The 19916-nt window shown below is 45.3% G+C and overlaps 1 protein-coding gene across 1 annotated transcript; it reads right to left on the bottom strand.

Moving 5' to 3' along the window:
* Positions 1-494: 494 nt before the first annotated feature.
* On the bottom strand, positions 495-19916 carry vcpip1 (valosin containing protein (p97)/p47 complex interacting protein 1). Its single transcript, XM_083991983.1, has 5 exons — positions 19417-19916; positions 16074-16689; positions 12568-14425; positions 5200-5286; positions 495-4046 (listed from the first exon to the last, which is right to left on the bottom strand). Exons 1-5 carry the CDS (start codon positions 19734-19736, stop codon positions 3265-3267), a joined length of 3663 nt encoding a protein of 1220 aa, XP_083848109.1. The 5' UTR covers positions 19737-19916; the 3' UTR covers positions 495-3264.

The following is a 19916-nucleotide window of genomic DNA, read 5'->3' as shown; positions in this document are numbered from 1 at the left end:
AAAGGAACAGTCATCGACTAAAGAAATAACTCTGCAGGAGGAAAAGCAAGAGAAGAGTCGAGTTTCCTAAACTTTTCCGGACTGTTCCTTTAATAAAACGAGGTTTAGGGTTGAGGTGAAGCTCTGGATCAACTCAAACCACAGTGTGGACGTCTTCATCATCATCATCATCATCATCTGACGGACCATGAACTCCTCATGAAACACACACAACAAACAAAACACACCCAAAACTGAAGTTGTTCTTGCTAAACCTGTAGATGTAGAAACCTCGCCAAACGTCAAGTTTCTACACCTCATCCTGAACGCCAGATGAATGAATGAATGAATGAATGAATGAATGAATGAATGAATGAATGAATGAATAGCTCCTTGATCTGCAGCAAAACAGATCAAAACCTTTCCTGTGTGATTTTTCTCTGATGTTTCTGTTTTGACGGATCTATAAATAACTCAGCTTCATGGGGCAAGAGGAGGAGGAGGAGGATGAGGAAGAGGAGCTAGCTGTGGAAATGAACCAGGCCTGATGTTTCATGAGGAGACCATGAACGTCACAAAGACGTCCTCGGCTGTTTGTATCATTTCAGTGATGAACGTTTGGTATGGAGTCATAGGAGTGCCAAAAAAAAAAAAGAAAAAAAAAAGAAAAGACAAAGAAGGAGAAACCTTTAAAAGAAAAAGGTACCGGTAAATAAATGTGCAAATAAAAGCAGGAATAAGTAAAGTTGCTTTTGTAGCCAATCAACTGGCTTTGGGGCGGATTTCCTGTCTTAATGAAATAAATGAGTAACTGAAAACCATGAGATCATTTTAAAACTCTTTTATATGTTTCCACATTTTCTAATTTACTTGATAATCCTAAAGCTTTTCCTGTTGCATTTCCACATTCATTTTCTTCTTAGGTATCGATTTGTTTTTTTATGGCACTGTTAGGACTCCCACAGTTTGGCTGCAGAGCTTCAGAAAAAAAAAAAATAATAATACAAAAAAATAAAATAAAAATCTGTCAAGAGACGTTTCCCATGTATATTGAACCCACACACACACACTCACTCGTCCCCTTGGTTGTAGCGCCCCCCAGTGGTGAGTCACCACCACCACCAACAGTAAAATACAATTCCCACATGTGTATATATATGTATATATATAAAATGTATATATATTTATACACACTCAGTTGGCGGTTTATTAGCAACACCAGGCTGAAACTGAACCGTGTCGGTACAATCAGTGGTGAATCTCACAAACTCCAAACTGAAGCTGTCGTTTTATTTTGGAAGTTCAGTTAAGCTTTTGCATAGGACAGAGGCCTGAAGGGCTGGGGGTGGGGCTGGGGTACTCCTTCACCAAATATCTGCTCCACACACAAACTGTTTGTTCACCTAGACTCCAAACTCACCTTTATCTTTGGTCATATTTTAATTTTTTAACACTTTTTTTTTTTTTCAAGTGGGAGGTTTCAAATTGTCTCAACCATGACATCACTTCCTGGCTGAGAGTGGGGAGGGGGGAGGGGCGATGTGACCGCACATATAGCGCAAGGAAAAAGAAACCTGACTTCTTCTTCTTCTTCTTCATCATCATCATCATTATCATCATCATCATCATCATCATCATCATCATCATCATTCGACCTTTAGATGTTTACATTTAACTCAAAATGTTTCTTTTGTAAAACCAGTCTGATGATGAACTGATCAGCACTTTGATGTTGGTTAATTAGTAGAAACAGGAGTTTAACACAGTTTTATCTTTTCTCTTTGCGTTTTCTCTTGAGCTGCAGTCGCCGCTTCCACTTTGTTGCCTTAAAAATTGTGTTTTGTTTTGAAAATGCCGGGTTTAAGTTCATATAACGGTGCCACATGCAGGTGACGAGGTGTTAATTATCTGTAGAGTCACTGTCCAATCTGCTCTAATAATAAACTTTATGGATTTCAATAAAACCAAAATGTACAGCTCAAATATTCAGAATTAGAAACAGAACTAGATCCAATGACGTTAATCTCCTCTGTATCACAAACTCTGTCTGTTTAAGGCTTGGACCCAAAAATATAATAATTATGAATCGTAAAAACGCATCGTTAACCTATAAATTTCATGGAGAAGGTGATTTTAATTTGGTTATAAAACAGCCGTGACCTTTAATCTGAATTTAAAGTTTATTCTAAAGTGTAAAAATAAACTTGTTAATGCCATCTGGTTGTAAAACAGAAACTTCTTTGGCCTTTTAGCGCCGATGCTCCCTGTTACTGAGCATACGGACACGTCTGCATCAAAAACCAACCAAAACTCTTCACCTTCAAGTGGCACAGGTGTCGAAGCTTGCAGCAGCTCTTTCTTGCCTCTAGGTGGCGCAGGTCGACATGAAGCCGGATTAAATAAACTGTGACTGTTTGACAAAAAAAAAAAGGAAAAAAAAGTGAAACGTGAAAACGGCGTCGGACAGTCGCGCAAACACAAGACCCAGAGTTTTTCCTGCAGACAGACGGTGGGACAAGCAGATTTATTGGGGTGATGAAGGCGTTGATGCGTCAAGAGGCTGGTGCACGTGTCTCCCGAGCGTGCACGTCGACAACGACGATGATGGAAGCATGTTTACAGGAACGTCGGGAACCAGCAGCTCTCCTCTTCCCTGGCGGCAGATTAAGACTGAGAGGATTTATTTCTATCTATCTACAGGAATACGTTACTTCTCACGCACAAGGCCGGACAGTTTCTCCTCCGCCGCCGCCGCCGCCGCCGCCGCTGTGTTTTAATAGTGAGAGTGAACGACAGGAGACGCGGCGATATATTGTGCGGCTGTCGTTTAAGATACATCAAAACCGAAAAAAAACAAACAAACTTACCCTAAAAAGGAAAAATCATTTCTGTCAAACGCAGGAATCGATCTCACGCCGTATTTATTAATGAAGGGGGGGGAAGTTTCCAAAGTGCATAGAGTTGAAACACACACAGCAACAGCTTCAGTGAGTGGCGTGATGTATCGTAGACGCCGCGTCGCAATATATCGCCTCGTCGTCGTCGTTAAGTCCCGCCCCCCCCCCCCCCCCACCCCCCCCCCCCCCCCACGAGTCTGCGGCGAGGCGAGGCGAGGGCGGTCGGCCCCGCTCCAGAGTCATGCAGAAAAGACGACGAAACACGATGAAGACCAAAGCTGTTGGATCCGACCCGAGGCGGTCACGACCCACAGGCGCCGGTCAGCCGGCCGGGCGGCGGCGGGCGAGGGCGAGGGCGTTGGCGAGGGGAGGGCGGAGTCAGGGCTGATCAGGAGTGATCCATGGGCTCGGTGGCGTTGCTCTGCCCGGCGTCCTGACTCTCCATCTCCTCCGGCTCCTCCGCCTTCCCGCCGTCTGCTTTGCCGGCTGCGGCTGGAGGTTCCGCGGCCGCCGGTTGGCCCGCGCCCGTCTTACTCCCGCCTGTCCGCTCCTGGCCGGCGGCAGTGGCGGCAGCGGCGGCGGCGTTCTGCTGCTCCCTCAGGTGGCGCTCCATGGACGCCTGGATGGACGACACCATCTCCTGCAGCTTCCTCCGCTGCTGCTCCATCAGACTCGGGTCGAGGCCGCGGCCGTCCTTCGTGGTGACGAAGCCCGGCGCCATGCGCACCAGCTCCCGGGTCGTGTCCTCGGGGATGTCCGACAGGTCCGGCGGTCCTCGGGACACGCTGGCGCTCAGGTCCACGCCGCTGCTGTGCTGGCGCGTGATAGGCCGGTGGTGCTCCGGGGGCGAGGAGGAGCCGCCGGCGCTGCCCAGGGAGTGACCTTTGCCCTGGAAGGCCGTGACGCTCTGCAGCTGCTCCTTCTTGCGGACGACGCCGCCGCTGCCGAGCCGCAGCACGCCGTGCGACGGGCTGCCCTCTCTGCTGCCCCTGGTGGACGCCTCGGAGCGCAGCGCCACCAGCGCCTCCTTCACCAGATCCTCCACCTCCGGCCCCACGGGGAAGTGGCCGGCCGTGTCGACGCAGAGCTCCAGACGCTCCTCCGCTGCGTTGTAAACAAACGTCTTCCCCGTCAGGTGAGGCAGCGTGCAGTGTTTCCCGTCCATCAGGCCTGAGAGCGAGGACGGAAACGTAGAGACTCAGTTATATTCAAACCACTTTAAATTATCTAAATAAAAAAGTCTTGATTTAAACATCTGATCAAGTCAAACACAACTTCACTTAAATCAGGACTCACTGTTCAATTGGCCCATTGCCATAATCCCTATAGTCATAGCAGTAGGTTCATTACCTTTAATTGTCGGTGCAAGCTATTTAGAACGGCGGAGCAGAGCCGTGAGCTGCTAAGAGCTACACTACGGAGGCTATTTCTTGGTTTCCCTCATCAAATACACAATCCAACAACTCCACAACGCTCTGGTGGACAAGTTGTGAGCTGCACATTCACCACGCTATGAGATAATAACACAACGTTACCAGACAGAGTTGTTTTAGAGGGAAATACAGAGACTGCTTGATGAAAAACTGTCCCTGAAGGCAACGTGATGCATCAGTGGTTTTGCATGAATTTCCCTCTAAAACAACTCTGTGTGGTAACGTTGTGTTATTATCTCATAGCGTGGTGAATGTGCAGGTCACAACTTGTCCACCAGAGCGTTGTGGAGTTGTTGGATTGTGTATTTGATGAGTTTGATGATGAGGGAAACCAAGAAATCCCATAATGAGCCTCCGTAGCGTAGCTCTGATCAGCTCACAGCTCTGCTCCGCCGTTCTAAAAATAGCTTGCACCGACAATTTATGTCGTCATCTTATCACGTCCCTGGTTGTGTTTGTATCATTTAAATATGGACTTATTACAGTTTTTATATAAAACACACCTGAGTGTAAATCTGAATAGCTGGTTTTAGTATTTCTTTTTGTTTTATTATTAATGTATCTCACTTGTAGATGCCATGTTGATCTCAATGTGACCTCCTGATTAAATAAAACATCTCTGATGGTTGTGGCCCAGACTTGGCATCCGTTTCAGTTTCAATTAGATTATTTGAATGCGAGGAAAGCGTCGCTGCCTGCTGCTCGTAACGACCCCGTCCTACAGAAATCTAGACATCCTGACCAGACTTTCCAGACCTTCTGCTCTGATGTCAAACTAACTAACTCTCTCCACTTTCCACAACACGCAACAACAGAAAGCATAAATGCACAGACCCAGCTGACTGTGATGTAATGAAAACATGCTGCATCATGCATCATAAAACACTTACCCATGTCTTTCTTGACGATGTTGTAGAACACGCCGCCCTGCTGGAATAAGTGCGGCAGCTTCTTTGCGTACGACCAAACGTCCTCACCTGCAGCAGAGAGAGGAACAGGTCACACAGGTTAATGAGGCTTTAACAACAGTGCAGAGTTGTGAGTTTATATAACGGCGCCACATGTAGGTGATGATGAGGTGTCAATTGTCTGAACTGCTCTAATAATAAACATTATGGATTTCAATAAAACCAAAATGTACAGCTCAAATATTCAGAATTAGAAACAGACCTAGATCCAATGACATTCATCTCCTCTGTATCACAAATAAACTCTGTCTGTTTAAGGCTTGAAACCCAAAATATGATGATTACTAATCATAAAAACGCATCTTTAACACTTACATTTCCAAAAGAAGGTGATTTTAATTTGGTTATAAAACAGTCTGTGACCTTTAATCTGAATTTAAAGGTTATTCTATAACAGAACGTTACCAGACAGAGTTGTTTTAGAGGTAAATTCGTGCAAAACAGCTGATGCACGTTGCCTTCAGGGACAGTTTTTCATCAAGCAGTCTCTGCATTTCCCTCTGAAACAACTCTGTGTGGTAACGTTGTGTTATTATCTCATAGCGTGGTGAATGTGCAGGTCACAACTTGTCCACCAGAGCGTTGTGGAGTTGTTGGATTGTGTATTTGATGAGTTTGATGAGGGAAACCAAGAAATCCCATAATGAGCCTCCGTAGCGTAGCTCTGAGCAGCTCACGGCTCTGCTCCGCCGTTCTAAAAACAGCTTGCACCGACAATTAAATGTAACGAACCTACTGCTATGACTATAGGGATTATGGCAATGGGCCAATTTGCCAAAATGTTGAACTATCCATTAAGATTAGAGGTTTTAAATGTAGAGAACAAAAACCAACCTTCCTCGCATTCAAATAATGTAATTCATCCCGTATGTTTGTCGTTTGTCAGAGATTCTCCAGATTAAACAGGAGGAAAACATCAGGACTGACTGTGGCTCGGACCTCTGAGGATATTCGTAGTCTGTAAGAAGCCGCTGCCACTCAACAATAAAACAAGGACCAGCTGACTCTCAGAGCAAATTACAACAGAATCGAACTGACAGCTGCCTGAGAGGAGGACGCCTCCCTCCCCTCCAGTCTGGGTTTTTGTCTCAGCCGTTCGCTCTGTTCAGCGATCACCCAGGCAGACAAAGTTAAAATAACCACACCGCCACTTAGACGCAGTTAAAGTCTTAAAAAAAACCCCCACCGATCTGAAAGTCAAGCACTCAAACTGAGCGAGAGAGCGAGAGAGTCTCGGTTCCTGTCTTGAGAAATAATAGAACGACGCGTTGTTTACAAAACCACATCTGCAGAACAAGACGTCTCTACTGCAACGATAAAATAGAAAAAGCCATTAAATAACATTAGTGTAAATGATCTGTTATTTCGTTATTTCATTTCTGAATGGTCTGTTATTTATTCAACCTGTGCATGAAGGGAAACACAGCCTCATCGGTCGACTGGGAAACAGTTTCTGTTAAAATGATTCATCTATGTTTGTTTCCCTGCAGATACTGATAAGTTATAGCACTCTAGGTGTTAACACAGCATCTTCTGTCCTCTTCAGATGTGCAAATTAGACGCCTTAATGCAGACAGACCAGTCTACAATAATAATAATAATAGAAATGCACAATAACAGATAATTAATACAAGTTAGATAATTACATTTTTGACAATAACTAAAGCTGTTGATTTGAAACAATAACAAATGCTGATTTTTGAAGAGTCATATCTGTTGTTGTCAGAGGCAGAGCTATAACGTTGGATTCATCTTTACTCACTACATTTTAGCCTTTCTTAATCTCTGGTTTGTATAAACAATTAAAAATGTTATCGGTGGAAAAAAAGAGTTAATGTGCATCCATGCAGAATAACGATGATTATTACAGCTCCACAGATGATGGTCAGATTACTAAATGACCACGACAGAAGAAAAGTCTGGTTGTAAAAACATTTCCTTCACTTAAAGCAGATATCAGTGGAATGTTTTTGTTAATATAAGTCCTAAATAGTCCTATTTTCCGTCAGCAATCACTTACATGAAGTATTTCAGCCTAAACACGAGTCTCTCCGTCACTCTGCTCTGCTGTAACCCGAGGAGAAAATTTTCCTTGTGGGATACAAGTGTTATCCAATGAGGAGAGAGAACGGCATGAAGGGCTGTGTGTGCAGCCAAGGGATGCGCGTGAATGTGGTGACGTAGCACGAGGACCAATTGATGCCTGACAAGGGCGGGGGCTGCTAACTCATGGTGCGTTCAAAGAAACTCGTACTTTGTGTTTTTCCTTCCTGTGAAGTCATACCAGTTCGATCTGGTACGAGTTCACGGGTCGGAAGTTACGAGTGGCCGTTATAGGGAACTTTCACAGACAACAGGATGGTAAAAACACGAGCTACGGGTTACCTGGAACGCTACCAAGTCGTAGTTGTGACTTGAAGCTGTAACTTACGGTTTCAAAAGCCTGCCTTGAACGCAGCATTAGCCGAAACGGCCGTGAAGCTGATATCTGCTTTAAATTAAGGTGAGACACGAACAGGCAAAAACATAGTTTTTCGCATTTTGGGCTATTTTTCTTCCTTATCATGTCTTCTTCCAGATTAGTGGAAAGAAATGGCAGAAAATCCACATTTAGGTTTTTATATCACTTGATTTTGTTTCTGTTGTCTGTAGATTTCACCTAAATTCACTAAAAGTTAGTCATTGTAAAGCTCTCTCTCTCCTGAACAATGATGTCATTTCGTTTGTATCAAGTCTTTAAAGGCCGTTTTCTCAGAAAGAGTTTTTCAGACTCAGACTCTGAGCTAGAAATCTCCACTTCAGCAGCACAACAGACACCAAACCTTCCACTTTGATCCCTTTCTATATTCTGAAGGTTTTTAAAGAGGGGATTGTTGATATATCATTCACAGCCTCATTTATACAACATTTTATTACTAAAAACATGGAGACATTTGATTTTTTTTTAGGGCTGGTGACAGTATTTTCTCATTTACAAAGTGATAAAAAGAGATATCCAAAATCCTCCTCTGTAAAAACTTCTGACTCTAATATGTCAACAAAATAAAACAAAGTAGCTTTATCCATTGTTCAGATTTCTGTTCTGGAAATTAGTGCAAATTTAATTAGATATTGCCTCATTTACATACTTAAACATACAATTTGACTAAACTTGTAATAAAAAAAACATTTGTCTTAATGTAAGTGATAAACCTGGGAAGTTTCATGGTGATACTACTTGCTGTTGTTAGTTAATTTTTTTCCCTATTCACCTGTAGTGTCTGACCTTAAGACAAAACCAAAAAATCATTGAGTGTGGAAACAAGAGTCAAAGTCCAGAAGAATAAAGAGTAAAAAACAAAAAACACCTAAGTTTGAACTCTTGGAGCTTCAGGAGTCTCCAGTGTGAGTGTTTTATCATTAAAGTCAGACTCAGATCTTTAATCCTGACACCTTCAGCTCAGAGGAGGAGATGTGCAGCTCCAGGTTTATAAATCGCTTCATAACAACGTCCTAAAGCCATTAGAAGCAGACGAGCTGCTCTCTTATTTCCTCTGTTGCACTTGGGCCGATTTCCATCTGGTCTGACTGTCGTCTCTGCGTTTCTACTCTGCTTCTACTACGTACATTGACTCAGCAAATGTTTGGAGCTCCTTCTACTTACGACATCTTAATGTTAATTGACTTATTGTTGTTTCAGCTCAGAGATCAACTGATTTCATTGATGAATGCATACTGTAGAAACGCATCGATAAAGCTAAGATATCTTAATCCGTAGGGGAGCAGCAGCACTGATGATGCGCTGACTCATTATTTGAATTACACATGATGAGTGACGGTGCATTTTTCTTTTTCTGGCAGCAGCTTCTTCTGTCACAGACGCTTTTTGATTTCTGGAGCCAGAACTGATCCGACAGGGGAGGAAAAGATGTCAAACCAGGCTCCATCTGTCAAATATTGTACATGTTTAAAGTCTCATGAGCGTTAGAGACCCGTCCGTCCCCCGATGAGCGTTGGTTTTGTTTTGTTTTGTTCTTCCTTGGACAGGAGGATTATTGAATATGAGCTCTTGCTAAACAGGAAATGCAGCGTCAGGCCTGCAGCAGCAGCAGCGTTGGTTGGTTCGTTTCGTTCAGAGTGCGGATCATGAATCCTTCCTGAATATCGACAGACGCTCTCGGTCACGCTGCCTGCGGGCCTGCTGATCTGTTTATCTGAATGCAGCCGCGACCTTTGACCTCTCTGGCAGGTGAGACGCCTGAGTCAGCACATTTACAGCAAACACACACACACTAACACACACACGAACACATGAACACATGAACACACACAGTTTTTCTGGCAGGATTCAGGGCAGCGGATCAGAAACAGACAGACACAGTGATGGCGGGGCGTCACCTGCGACCCGTGAGCTGTGTCGCCAACGCCATTCACCTGCCTGTCGTGAGCAGCACACACACACACACACACACACACACACACACACACACACACACACACACACAACGCACACCCCTCTCCTTTTTGACTGACACATGTCTCCAGAGACTCTTAGGCTTTGTTATTGTCCTAAACGTGTACGCGACGTGAGCAGATCGGAGCGGACGTTTGTGTTTTTACCCTCCTGACAGGAACGCGACTATGGAGCGTTTTATAAGATTTCCACTCTGGAGGCTGCTTTCATTTTCTTTCTTTTTTTAAACCAAAATTACGCCGTCGCCGTCTAAACCAAAGGCACATCCCATAAAATCCTAGACAAATAACCAAGTCCAGTTAGCCTGACAAGCCAGACTATATCATTAACATGTCTAGTCTGCAACGACCAGTAGACCTCGGCTCAATCCAGGGGGCGGGATGAAGGCTGTCTTTCAAACTGCCTCTGCACCAATAGGGTAGCGCTACGACCAATCAGAGCAAAGAGCAGGATGACGTCGTAGATTAAACTTTTCCCATATCCCGTTGGCAAAAACACCAAATACATCCTTCTTCTAAATGAATGACTTCAGTGCAGTTTCTTGCTCAACTTTTAAAGAAAATGACAAGTTGAATTCTTTCAAAGTTGATGCCAACGCCAATTCAAACGATTCCTTTGCCAAAAGCATCTTGTCATGTTTTTCACCGTCGCAAGTATGTCGTCATGGCGTCAAGCCCGCCCAACGACTCTCTAAACAGATAGAGCGCTGTGATTGGTGAACACAAACGGGACTCAAAAAGTTCCTATGGCTCGTTTCTAGACCCACCTACGGAGCAAATATTTTTTCTGCCGCTCGGGTGCAGCTAGATTTCTAGGTCCAGTTGTTTTCGATTTAAAATTCCTTTGAGATACTAATGACCTGGACAAATGAGAATATGCACAGGCTTATCCCATAAAATATTTTGTTGTTTTCACTCACGAGCGTTGTCATGTAAACAGAGCCTTAACCTAGAGACATAAGAGAGACTATTTAAAATATTTATCCTTTTTTTTGTATTCTCCTTTTTAACTTTAGCTTGCTGCTCTACGTGTTTTTTTGTCTGGGACAAAAAAAAGTTCTTTAAATTTGAATCAAGTGCAGTGACGGCGTTAGAAAATAACGGCGGTACTAACGGTGCAACCTTTTCTTTTTTAAGTTTTATAAAAAAAAAATAATGCAATAGTTAATGTTCTTGGTGATTAGTTGCCTTCATAACGTAGTAATTCAGTTACTGACTCAGTTGCTTTTTGGGGTAACTAGAAAAACTAACTAGTAACTCCCTCCAGATGTTGACACTGAGATGTGACACATCTGTCTGAGCTCACACTTCACCCCAAACACAAATGTGCAGTTAATAACTTAATGTAAAGTCTGAGCAGATCAGATTACAGATTCACTTTTCCAGGATTTTCTACTTCTTCAATTTATATTTTAATCTGTGTTTAAAAAGAGAAAAAGCAGAAAGAGTAATGTTTAACTGTAAAATATCTACTGGATAAATTATTTTTTAAGTCTTCTATCATGAGGCCTGCGATTGATTAGCTATCTGTTAATCATGAGTGATTAATCAGCAGATTATTATTTATAAGAAAGAACTATAAAATAGACGACCATGAGTGACGGGAACTCCAACAGTAAAACATTCACCATCTTAACGTCCAACGATCCCAACAAAACATATCTCCAACTGGTGTTATCGCTTCAGATAATTTAACATTTAACATTATATTTTCAGACTGGAGAGAGAACAAACCAACATATTTAAATTTCTGTAATATTTTGGCAGCTTTATCTGTGTTTTATTCTTCAATGTCATTTATCTATGATATTTTCTTTATCTTTTTTGCCTCTTTTTTGCCTCGACTTATTGCTTTTCAATTATTTTTAAACTTTTTAAACTCTTTTGACTCAGTCTGACTCCTGCACAAAATGACCAAATAAAGTTCTTGAATTTTGAATCTTGAAATCAAAGTCCTGAAGTCACTATAATAAAGTTTCTGATGCGAATTTCACAAATCCGATGTGGTGTTTTATTTTTTTTTTTTGGATGGTTTTATCAACGGTTTGGTTTGATCAACTCTTGATTTGCCTTCACACTACTTCCGTGTAACTCTTTCTTACCCATCAAGGTTGCTAGGAGACAGAGGGAGGACATCTCAAGGTCGATGCTGTCCTGGAGTTCCCGGCTGCTGCTGCTCATCATTCAGCCGGATCAATGTCAATTATTTATTGATATTTTCTATATCTTTTTTGCCTTTTAAATTATTTTTAAACTTTTAAAACTCTTGTAACTCAGTCTGACTCCTGCACAAAATGACCAAATAAAGTTCTTGAATTTTGAATCTTTAAATCTAATTCCTGAAGCGACAATAATAAAGTTTCTGATGCTCTTTTTTTTTTTTGGATGGTTTTACCTAGTGTTCAACTCTGATTTGCCTTCACACTAGGACTGGGACGATATGCTTTTCTCCCGATTCGATTCTTCTACGTTTTTTTGGATAGCGATTCAATTTAAATTGCGATTCTACGATATTGCTGATTCTCTCGATTTTTAGTCTTTAGCATTTTCAACATTTATCTGCACACAAATACTGTAGGAGCCTATAAATTAACATACTCCATTATAAAGTGAGCTTTATACCCTTATAATCCTTTTCAAAACCTGTACTCTCTCTATGTAAAAAAGTCTAACAAATGCACATTGCACAATATAAAAAAAACAACAAAAAAAAATAAATCGATTTTTGAAACAAAAAAATCGATTTAAAAATCGTCTAAAAAGATATTGCGATATTTAAATGAATCGATTTTTTCTCCCACCCCTACTTCACACTACTTCCATGTAACTTTTTCTTACCCATCAAGGTTGCTAGGAGACAGAGGGAGGACATCTCGAGGTCGATGCTGTCCTGGAGTTCCCGGCTGCTGCTGCTCATCCGGCCGGACGTCACGGCGGCGTCGTCGCTCTTCACCGAGTGCAGGGCCGAGTGCGAGCTGGAGGCGCGGGGGATGGTGGCGGCCACGGTGCCGGCGGCGGCGGCGGAGCCAGTGGCGGTGGCGGTGGCGTTGGCGGGGCTCTTGTCCTCGCCGGCGCCCCTCAGTATCTCCACCGTCACCCTGTCGCCGTGCTGCAGCGCCACGGGCTCGTTCTCCTCGCCGTCCTTGGGCGCGGCCAGCTCTCTGGGCGGGAAGCCGTAGCGGATGCACTGCTGCGGCGGCGGCACGGCGAACTGGTTGGCGATGCTCCGCCGCAGCTCGGAGAACGTGGTGCGCGGCTGCAGCGTCAGCATCGCCTGTCTGCCGTCGCTGGTCGTCACGCGGATCTTCTTCTCCTTGTTGTGGGACTGGGACGACGACGACAAGGGCGAGGAGGAGGAGGAGGAGGAGGACTTGGTGGGCGTGGCCGGAGCCGAGGAGGAGGACGAGGTTTCTGGCGAGCCGCCGCCGCCGCCGCCGGGGGAAGCCGCTCGGCCGTGGTGTCCTTTCTGCTCCTGCTGCTTCAGCTTGTCGGTCCGCCGCTTCTGGCTGACGAACGCCTGCTCGCTGATGCTCTGCTGGATGCTGCGCTCGGCCCGGCTCATCGTCAGCTCCTCCTTGTGCAGCGTCTTCGCCTTCTGGCCCGTCAGGATGATCTTGGTCGGCGGCTGCGTATCGGACGGCGGCGTCTGCTGCTGCACCGACAACACCGGGTCCGCCGCGGCGTTGTCGGTGAGGCGCTGCGCGTGGGCGCCGTCGATGGACACCGGGTTGTACTCGTCCGGGTTCTTCTTGGCGGTGTGGTGCAGGATCGTGTTGACCACCTTCTGCACCAGGATCTCGCTGCCGAACTCGCCGGGGAAGTGCTTGGTGACCAGCTTCATGGCCACGTCGTACACGTTGCTGTTCAGCGCCGCGTCCGCCTCGTACTGGAACCAGTACACGGTCTCTCGCACCACGCGGCCGCCCCACTCCAGCGTGATGGGGAACGCCTCGGGCAGGTTGTCGTACTCCTTCCCCTCCCAGTAATGCTTGAAGCCGCATCCGCACTTCCCGCCCTGGGAGCGCGTGTTGGTCCTGTCCCCGTCCAGGTAGACCACCGAGCCGTCGCCGCGGACGTGGCGCACCGACGTGCCGTGACACCAGCTGCAGGTGTTGAGCGAGCTCAGCTTGTAGTCGGGGACGAGGACGTCGCGCTGCGTGTCGTAGGAGCAGACGACGTTGTTGAGCGGGAAGCTGTAGTTCTTGTCCGGCCGCAGCTGGCCGTGCGTGGACTTGGCGAGGTTGTAGAGCTTCCCGCCGGGAACCAGCCACTCGGGCGGCACGTGGAGCTCGGAGAGCGCGCCGCAGATCAGGCAGCGGTGCAGCCGGTTCTCCACGATGGACTTCTTGGCGGCCTCGGTCACCTCCTCCGGCTGGATGCCGATCACGCCGGTCCGCCGGTACACGTACTGGTGCACGTCGGCCACCAGCGACGGGTGGATGTTGTGCTTCTCCATGAACACCTCCTCCATGGCGTTCACCAGCCGCATCAGGTACTTGTCCTGCAGGCTGCGGTCGCCGCCGATCACGCAGCTCCCGTCCGACTCCAGCTTGACGTACGTCCGGATGAGCTCCTGCGGGACGCCCCAGGCCTTGGGCAGCAGCCGCGCCGGCAGCTTGGGCAGCACCGTGTTCTTGATCCCGACCAGGGGGATGTAGTGGTTCCGGCCCGAGCTGCTCCAGGCGATGCAGATCGGCTTGTTGAATGAATGAATGAATGAATTTATTTATTTATTTAAAACAGGGACAATGCACAAAAAACATTAAAGGGACAATGAGGAGTTTTGGAAAAGCGAAGTGTTTCCACACTACATTTATGAGCCTCCGCACCGTGACATTCTTTGACTGGTGCAAGACAGACTCATGTTTTCATTCATCAAGAATTAAAGTCAGAGGTTGGAAGACGATCACATACCGTCATAGTTTCGACCATAAATGGCGATTCGGCGGCGTTATTCTCATGACTCGCCACGAAACCGAAAGTAAAGAAACGCTGGTCAGCTCGACCAGCATTTCCACCACCACTAATAATAACAAAATAACGATAGAGACTAGGAGTGTCACGATTCTCCAAATCCTCGATTCGATTCGATTTTCGATTTTAGGGTCACGATTCGATTCGATTAGTCTAGTCTACGATCATTGGTTTTATTCATCAAATTTTGTACAGTAAATCTTATTTCAAAAGGCTACATATAAGTGATGCAATTTCCATAATGTATCACATTAGGCACTAATGGTCAAATTTAAATAATTTATTTACAATATAAAGGTAACAATCCAAGGCCAAAATTGTGCCCAAGGTTTCGAAACAAATATATTTATATCTGTACATTATCATAATTTTATTTTCATTCATTTACCGTTGCGTCATTATTCTCCTGATTTAGGCTTAATGTAATGTAAACGAGATTGCGCTGATACGCGAGAGTCATGTGACAGACAGCGGGGCAGTGCTGCAGCTGCAGCTGCCGTGCTGCGTACTTGATCAGACTGGCAGTGGCCCACAGTCAATCAGTCTGGATCCTCCACCGTCACCAGATCCCCCGAAGGCCCCCGCAAATAATACATCGACAAAAAGTTTAGTGGCAAGTTGCACCTTTTCGTCGGCTTATTATTTGCGTTTTTTAAAATTTATTATTATCTTATAACGTCACTGCAACATGCGGCTCTCAGTGCTTGTCGGTGTTGTGTAGTTAGAGCTGTGTCTCCCTCCTGTTCCCCAGGTAGGAGGGGGGCAATAGCCCACCAGGGCTGGGTGATAAAACGCTATAAATTGTGAAATAACTTTCCCTCGATAGAAATATGAGACGTGGTCGAGTCGATAGGTTTCATTAATCCATATTTTGGCAGACAATACAAATAGCCAATGATATTGAGAGTTCCGCTGCGCCGAACCAATCACGTGGCTGGAACAGAGCCAGTCAACATGTGCATTTGTTTGGGTGTTGCAGACGTGCACATCATCTGACACCGCCGGTAAAATAAAAATAAAAAAGAGAGAATGAGTGTGAGAGACTAGTGACTGAAAAGACGTGTGGTGCGCAATGGGGACCAGGCAGTTGTAGCTTTTTTTTTTTTTTTTTTGGAGGGGGGGTGATCGTCGATCCTCTCTTTGACTTCGATGCTCGAGACCATGACGTAATTTCGATCGATTTCGATAAAAAATTGAAATCGTGACACCCCTTACAGAGACAAAACGATATATTTATCGAGAATGGACCCATTAACAAGTGTGGGTAGCGTAGATTCATCCACATTAACGTGAGACTTTTTTAATAACAAAATAGAAAGTCCTCGTTGTCCCTTTAACATGAGGCGTGAATTGTATAACCAATCACTGACCTTGTTGAGCTTCCCGTCTTTCCCGCGGCACTGCTCCTCCGCCACCAGGCCGGGCAGGAAGGTGGCGGAGTAGTCGCCGGAGCTCCTCATGCCGCTCAGCGAGTCCAGCAGCACGATGGGCCGGTGCAGGACGTTGGCCAGGCCGAAGATGTGGATGTTGCGCAGCCCGAGCGGCACGCCTTCGGGCGGCACGAAGAGGGGGTCGCACTCGTTGATGATGTCCTCCCACTCGGCCGCGTCGATGAAATCCTGGAACAGCGCCTTGTAGCGGTCCAGGTTCTGCTTGAAGTTCTGTTTGAGGTTCTCCCGCAGCGCGTGCCAGAACAGCTCGCGGCCCACCAGCGCTCTGGACACGGCGTGGACCAGGCAGTGTCCGTCCCCGTCCACGTGCACCGGGATGAGGCACTCCCTGTTCCCGTTGGCCTTCTTCACCTCCTCCAAGGTGTCGTGCAGGTAGATGAGGCTGCCCGACCGGTCCTTGCCGTAGCCCATGGTGGACACGTGGTCCGGCTCGATGAGGAAGGCTCTGTCTCCGAGCAGCGAGCAGTCAAACATCTCGCCCTGGTTCATCTCCCGCAGCAGCTTGGCTTTGCCCGTCTGTTTGTCCATGCCGTACCTGGTAATAATAATAAATGACAAATACAAACCATCAACACACAACACATTAATACATAAAAACAAAAATACATACAGAAAACACATACTTAATACATACAGTGCACATACAAAACAAAACATCCAAGACAAACACTTAACATATGTTACCCGCTCCTACATTGAATCACCACACAACAAGGATACCAGGACCCAATTTACAAATATAGGCTACTAATGGTCAAAATTGCGATAAAAAATAATAATCTCTTAGTTTCATTTTAAAACTAACCATGTTTCTTTGTTATATAACATAATTCTAAAGGGCATTCCACTCCTTCATAGCTCTATACTGTAGCTTGAGAGAGTGCCCTGGGTAAAATAAAATAACCTCCAGCAGCATGTCCAGTTGAGTAATTATGTATGTTTGAACTACTGATTTTTGAAGAAGAAAAAAACAGAGGGGACGGATTATATATAATATATATATATGTATATTATGAATTTGACCGTAAAATGTGTGGGGAAAAATATAAATGTTGTGGCGTTTACTTTCACGGTGTCGTTGAGTTGTGTGTTTCGAACAGATAAAGTTGAGTTTGAGCAGAAACTCTCATCCACACAACACTAATTCATACTGATTTTTGAAGAAGAAGAAAAAGAACAAAAAAAAACTTTCAACCCAGTAACAATGACTCGATCCCCTAACAGTGGTTTTTGTTACGGGTTTGAGGATTTTGGTTAAAAGGAAGCCAAAGATCCTTTAAGGGACAGTTCAACATTTAGTCAGATGCTCCTCTCACCATAACCCCTATAGTCATAGCAGTAGGTTCATCACCTTTAATTATCGCATGTGCATGTTGTTTTGAGATCGGTGGAGCAGAGCCGTGAGCTGCTCAGAGCTACTCTATGGGAATTCTTGGTTTCAAACTCATCAAATACACAATCCAACAACTCCACAACACTCTGGTGGACAAGTTGTGACCTGCACATTCACCACGCTAGGAGATAATCATGTAACATTATGAAACATGATGAAGCAAATACTCAGAATTACTTTGTGCTTTTGAAATCCCTCTGTTCAGCAGCCGCGTCTGGACTGTAGTTCTGGCTAAACGACCCCCTCAATCTTAAAGCTTCATATTTTGATATTCATCCATATCAATTAATCATCATAAAGTTCCATACACTGGGAGAAAAGGAAGATGGTGAGAAGAATTGGGGATCTGGGAGGGTCGGTGGGAGGCGAAAGATAAGAATGTGAGTAGATATACATACATGTCCGAGACCCTTTAAATTATAATTTACTAATATAACAGCAGTGATACGTGCTGTTGGCTGTTTAGGGCAAATAAAACAAGAAAGGTAAGCCTCTCAAAGGAGGTTAAATCGAAAGCAACGGGATTTAGTTATTTGTCTGGGAAAACGTTTTACCTCTCATCCAAGAGGCTTCATCAGTTCAGGCTTCATCACTTGGATGAGAGGTGAAACGTCTTCCCAGACAAATAACTAAGTCCAGTTGCTTTCGATTTAACCTCCTTTGAGATACTATGACCTGGACAAATGAGAATATGCACAGGCCAAGAGGGTCCATGCCTATGTTCCCACAGCCTTATGTTCCCACAGTTCTAAGATTTTTCTCAAAATTAGGCCCTATGTTCCCACTGGACTCTCTCTACCTATCTGGCCTGTCTGGCCTCTACCGGGTCTTTTTACTAAACTTAACCAACTCTTTTCTTCATTGCCTAAACACAACCAATGGTGGGACCAAAGGGCTGTGGGAACATAGGGCCTAATTTTCAGTGACAACAAAAGTTAGATATGTGGGAACATAAAGCTGTGGAAACATAGGGCTGTGGGAACATAGGAATGACCCCGGCCAAAGGAAAGGTAAGCACAATAAATTATTCCCTGTGCAGGACTTTTTTTGAATGATATGCCGAGCCTCTGTGGAGTTGTATGAGTTGCATATGGGCAAAAAAAAAAATCACTTTTGTGTGTGTCCCAACCCAATCCTGACATGATCGGATCTGCACCCCTGAATGCATAATACATAATGCATAATCATGCATAAAGTTCCATACACTGGGAGAAAAGGAAGATGGTGAGAAGAATTGGGGATCTGGGAGGGTCGGTGGGAGGCGAAAGATAAGAACCTGAGTAGATATACAGTACATACATGTCCGAGACCCTTTAAATTATAACAAGAAAGGTAAGCCTCTCAAAGGAGGTTAAATCGAAAGCAACTGGACTTAGTTATTTGTCTGGGAAGACGTTTCACCTCTCATCCAAGAGGCTTCATCAGTTCAGGGGGGTCATTCCTATGTTCCCACAGCTTTATGTTCCCACATTTCTAACTTTTGTTGTCACTGAAAATTAGGCCCTATGTTCCCACAGCCCTTTGGTCCCACCATTGGAGGCTAGACAGGCCAGATAGATAGAGTCCAGATAGGTAGAGAGAGTCCAGTGGGAACATAGGGCCTAATTTTGAGAAAAATCTTAGAACTGTGGGAACATAGGGCTGTGGGAACATAAGGCTGTGGGAACATAGGGCTGTGGGAACATAGGCATGACCCCGGCCAGGGTAAGGTAAGCACAATAAATGATTCCCTGTGCAGTAGCTACTTTTTGAATGATATTCCGAGCCTCTGTGGAGTTGTATGAGTTGCGTTGTTTTGTGCCCCCCCCCCCCCCAATCTGCACCACCCCTGCCTGAATGATTGATGCCGTATAGCTAATATACCATTACCTGGTGAGGACGGGAGACAGCAGCTTGCAGTGGTAGTTGGACAGCCCCATCACCTTCACCAGCTCCGTGCCTTTCTTCGGGGCCCCGGTGACGCCGAGCAGGGCGTTTCTGAGCAGATTGTGCAGCACCACATCTGGATCGGTCACCTCCTCGACGCTCAGCAGGTTCTTCTGCTCGTGTCGCTGGCCGCACTCGGTGCACTCGATGCTGACCGAGCCGTGCGCCGGGAAGAACAGCCGCGCCTGACATTTCGGGTCTGGGCAGGTACCAGACAAAATACGCTTGTCTTTTTTCTTGGAGCTCTGTTGTAGCAGCGACATCTCTCTCGATTTGATCAAGGGAGGTCAGGACAGGAGGAAGAGGGGAAAAACAATCAAGGCGGCTGTAAACTTGTGTGTTCGGCTTCACAGGACCATGATAATCTCATGGACCGTCGGTAGCCTACGAGCCGAGACCCCGCTAACGACAGTTATTAACCAAAATAACACAAGAACAACACG

This window comes from Trachurus trachurus (genome assembly GCF_905171665.1).
Source record: "Trachurus trachurus genome assembly, chromosome: 17".
Classification (NCBI taxonomy): Eukaryota; Metazoa; Chordata; class Actinopteri; order Carangiformes; family Carangidae; genus Trachurus; species Trachurus trachurus.
The sequence above is the reverse complement of the archived record's forward strand: the minus strand, read 5'-3'. Positions and strand labels throughout refer to the sequence as shown.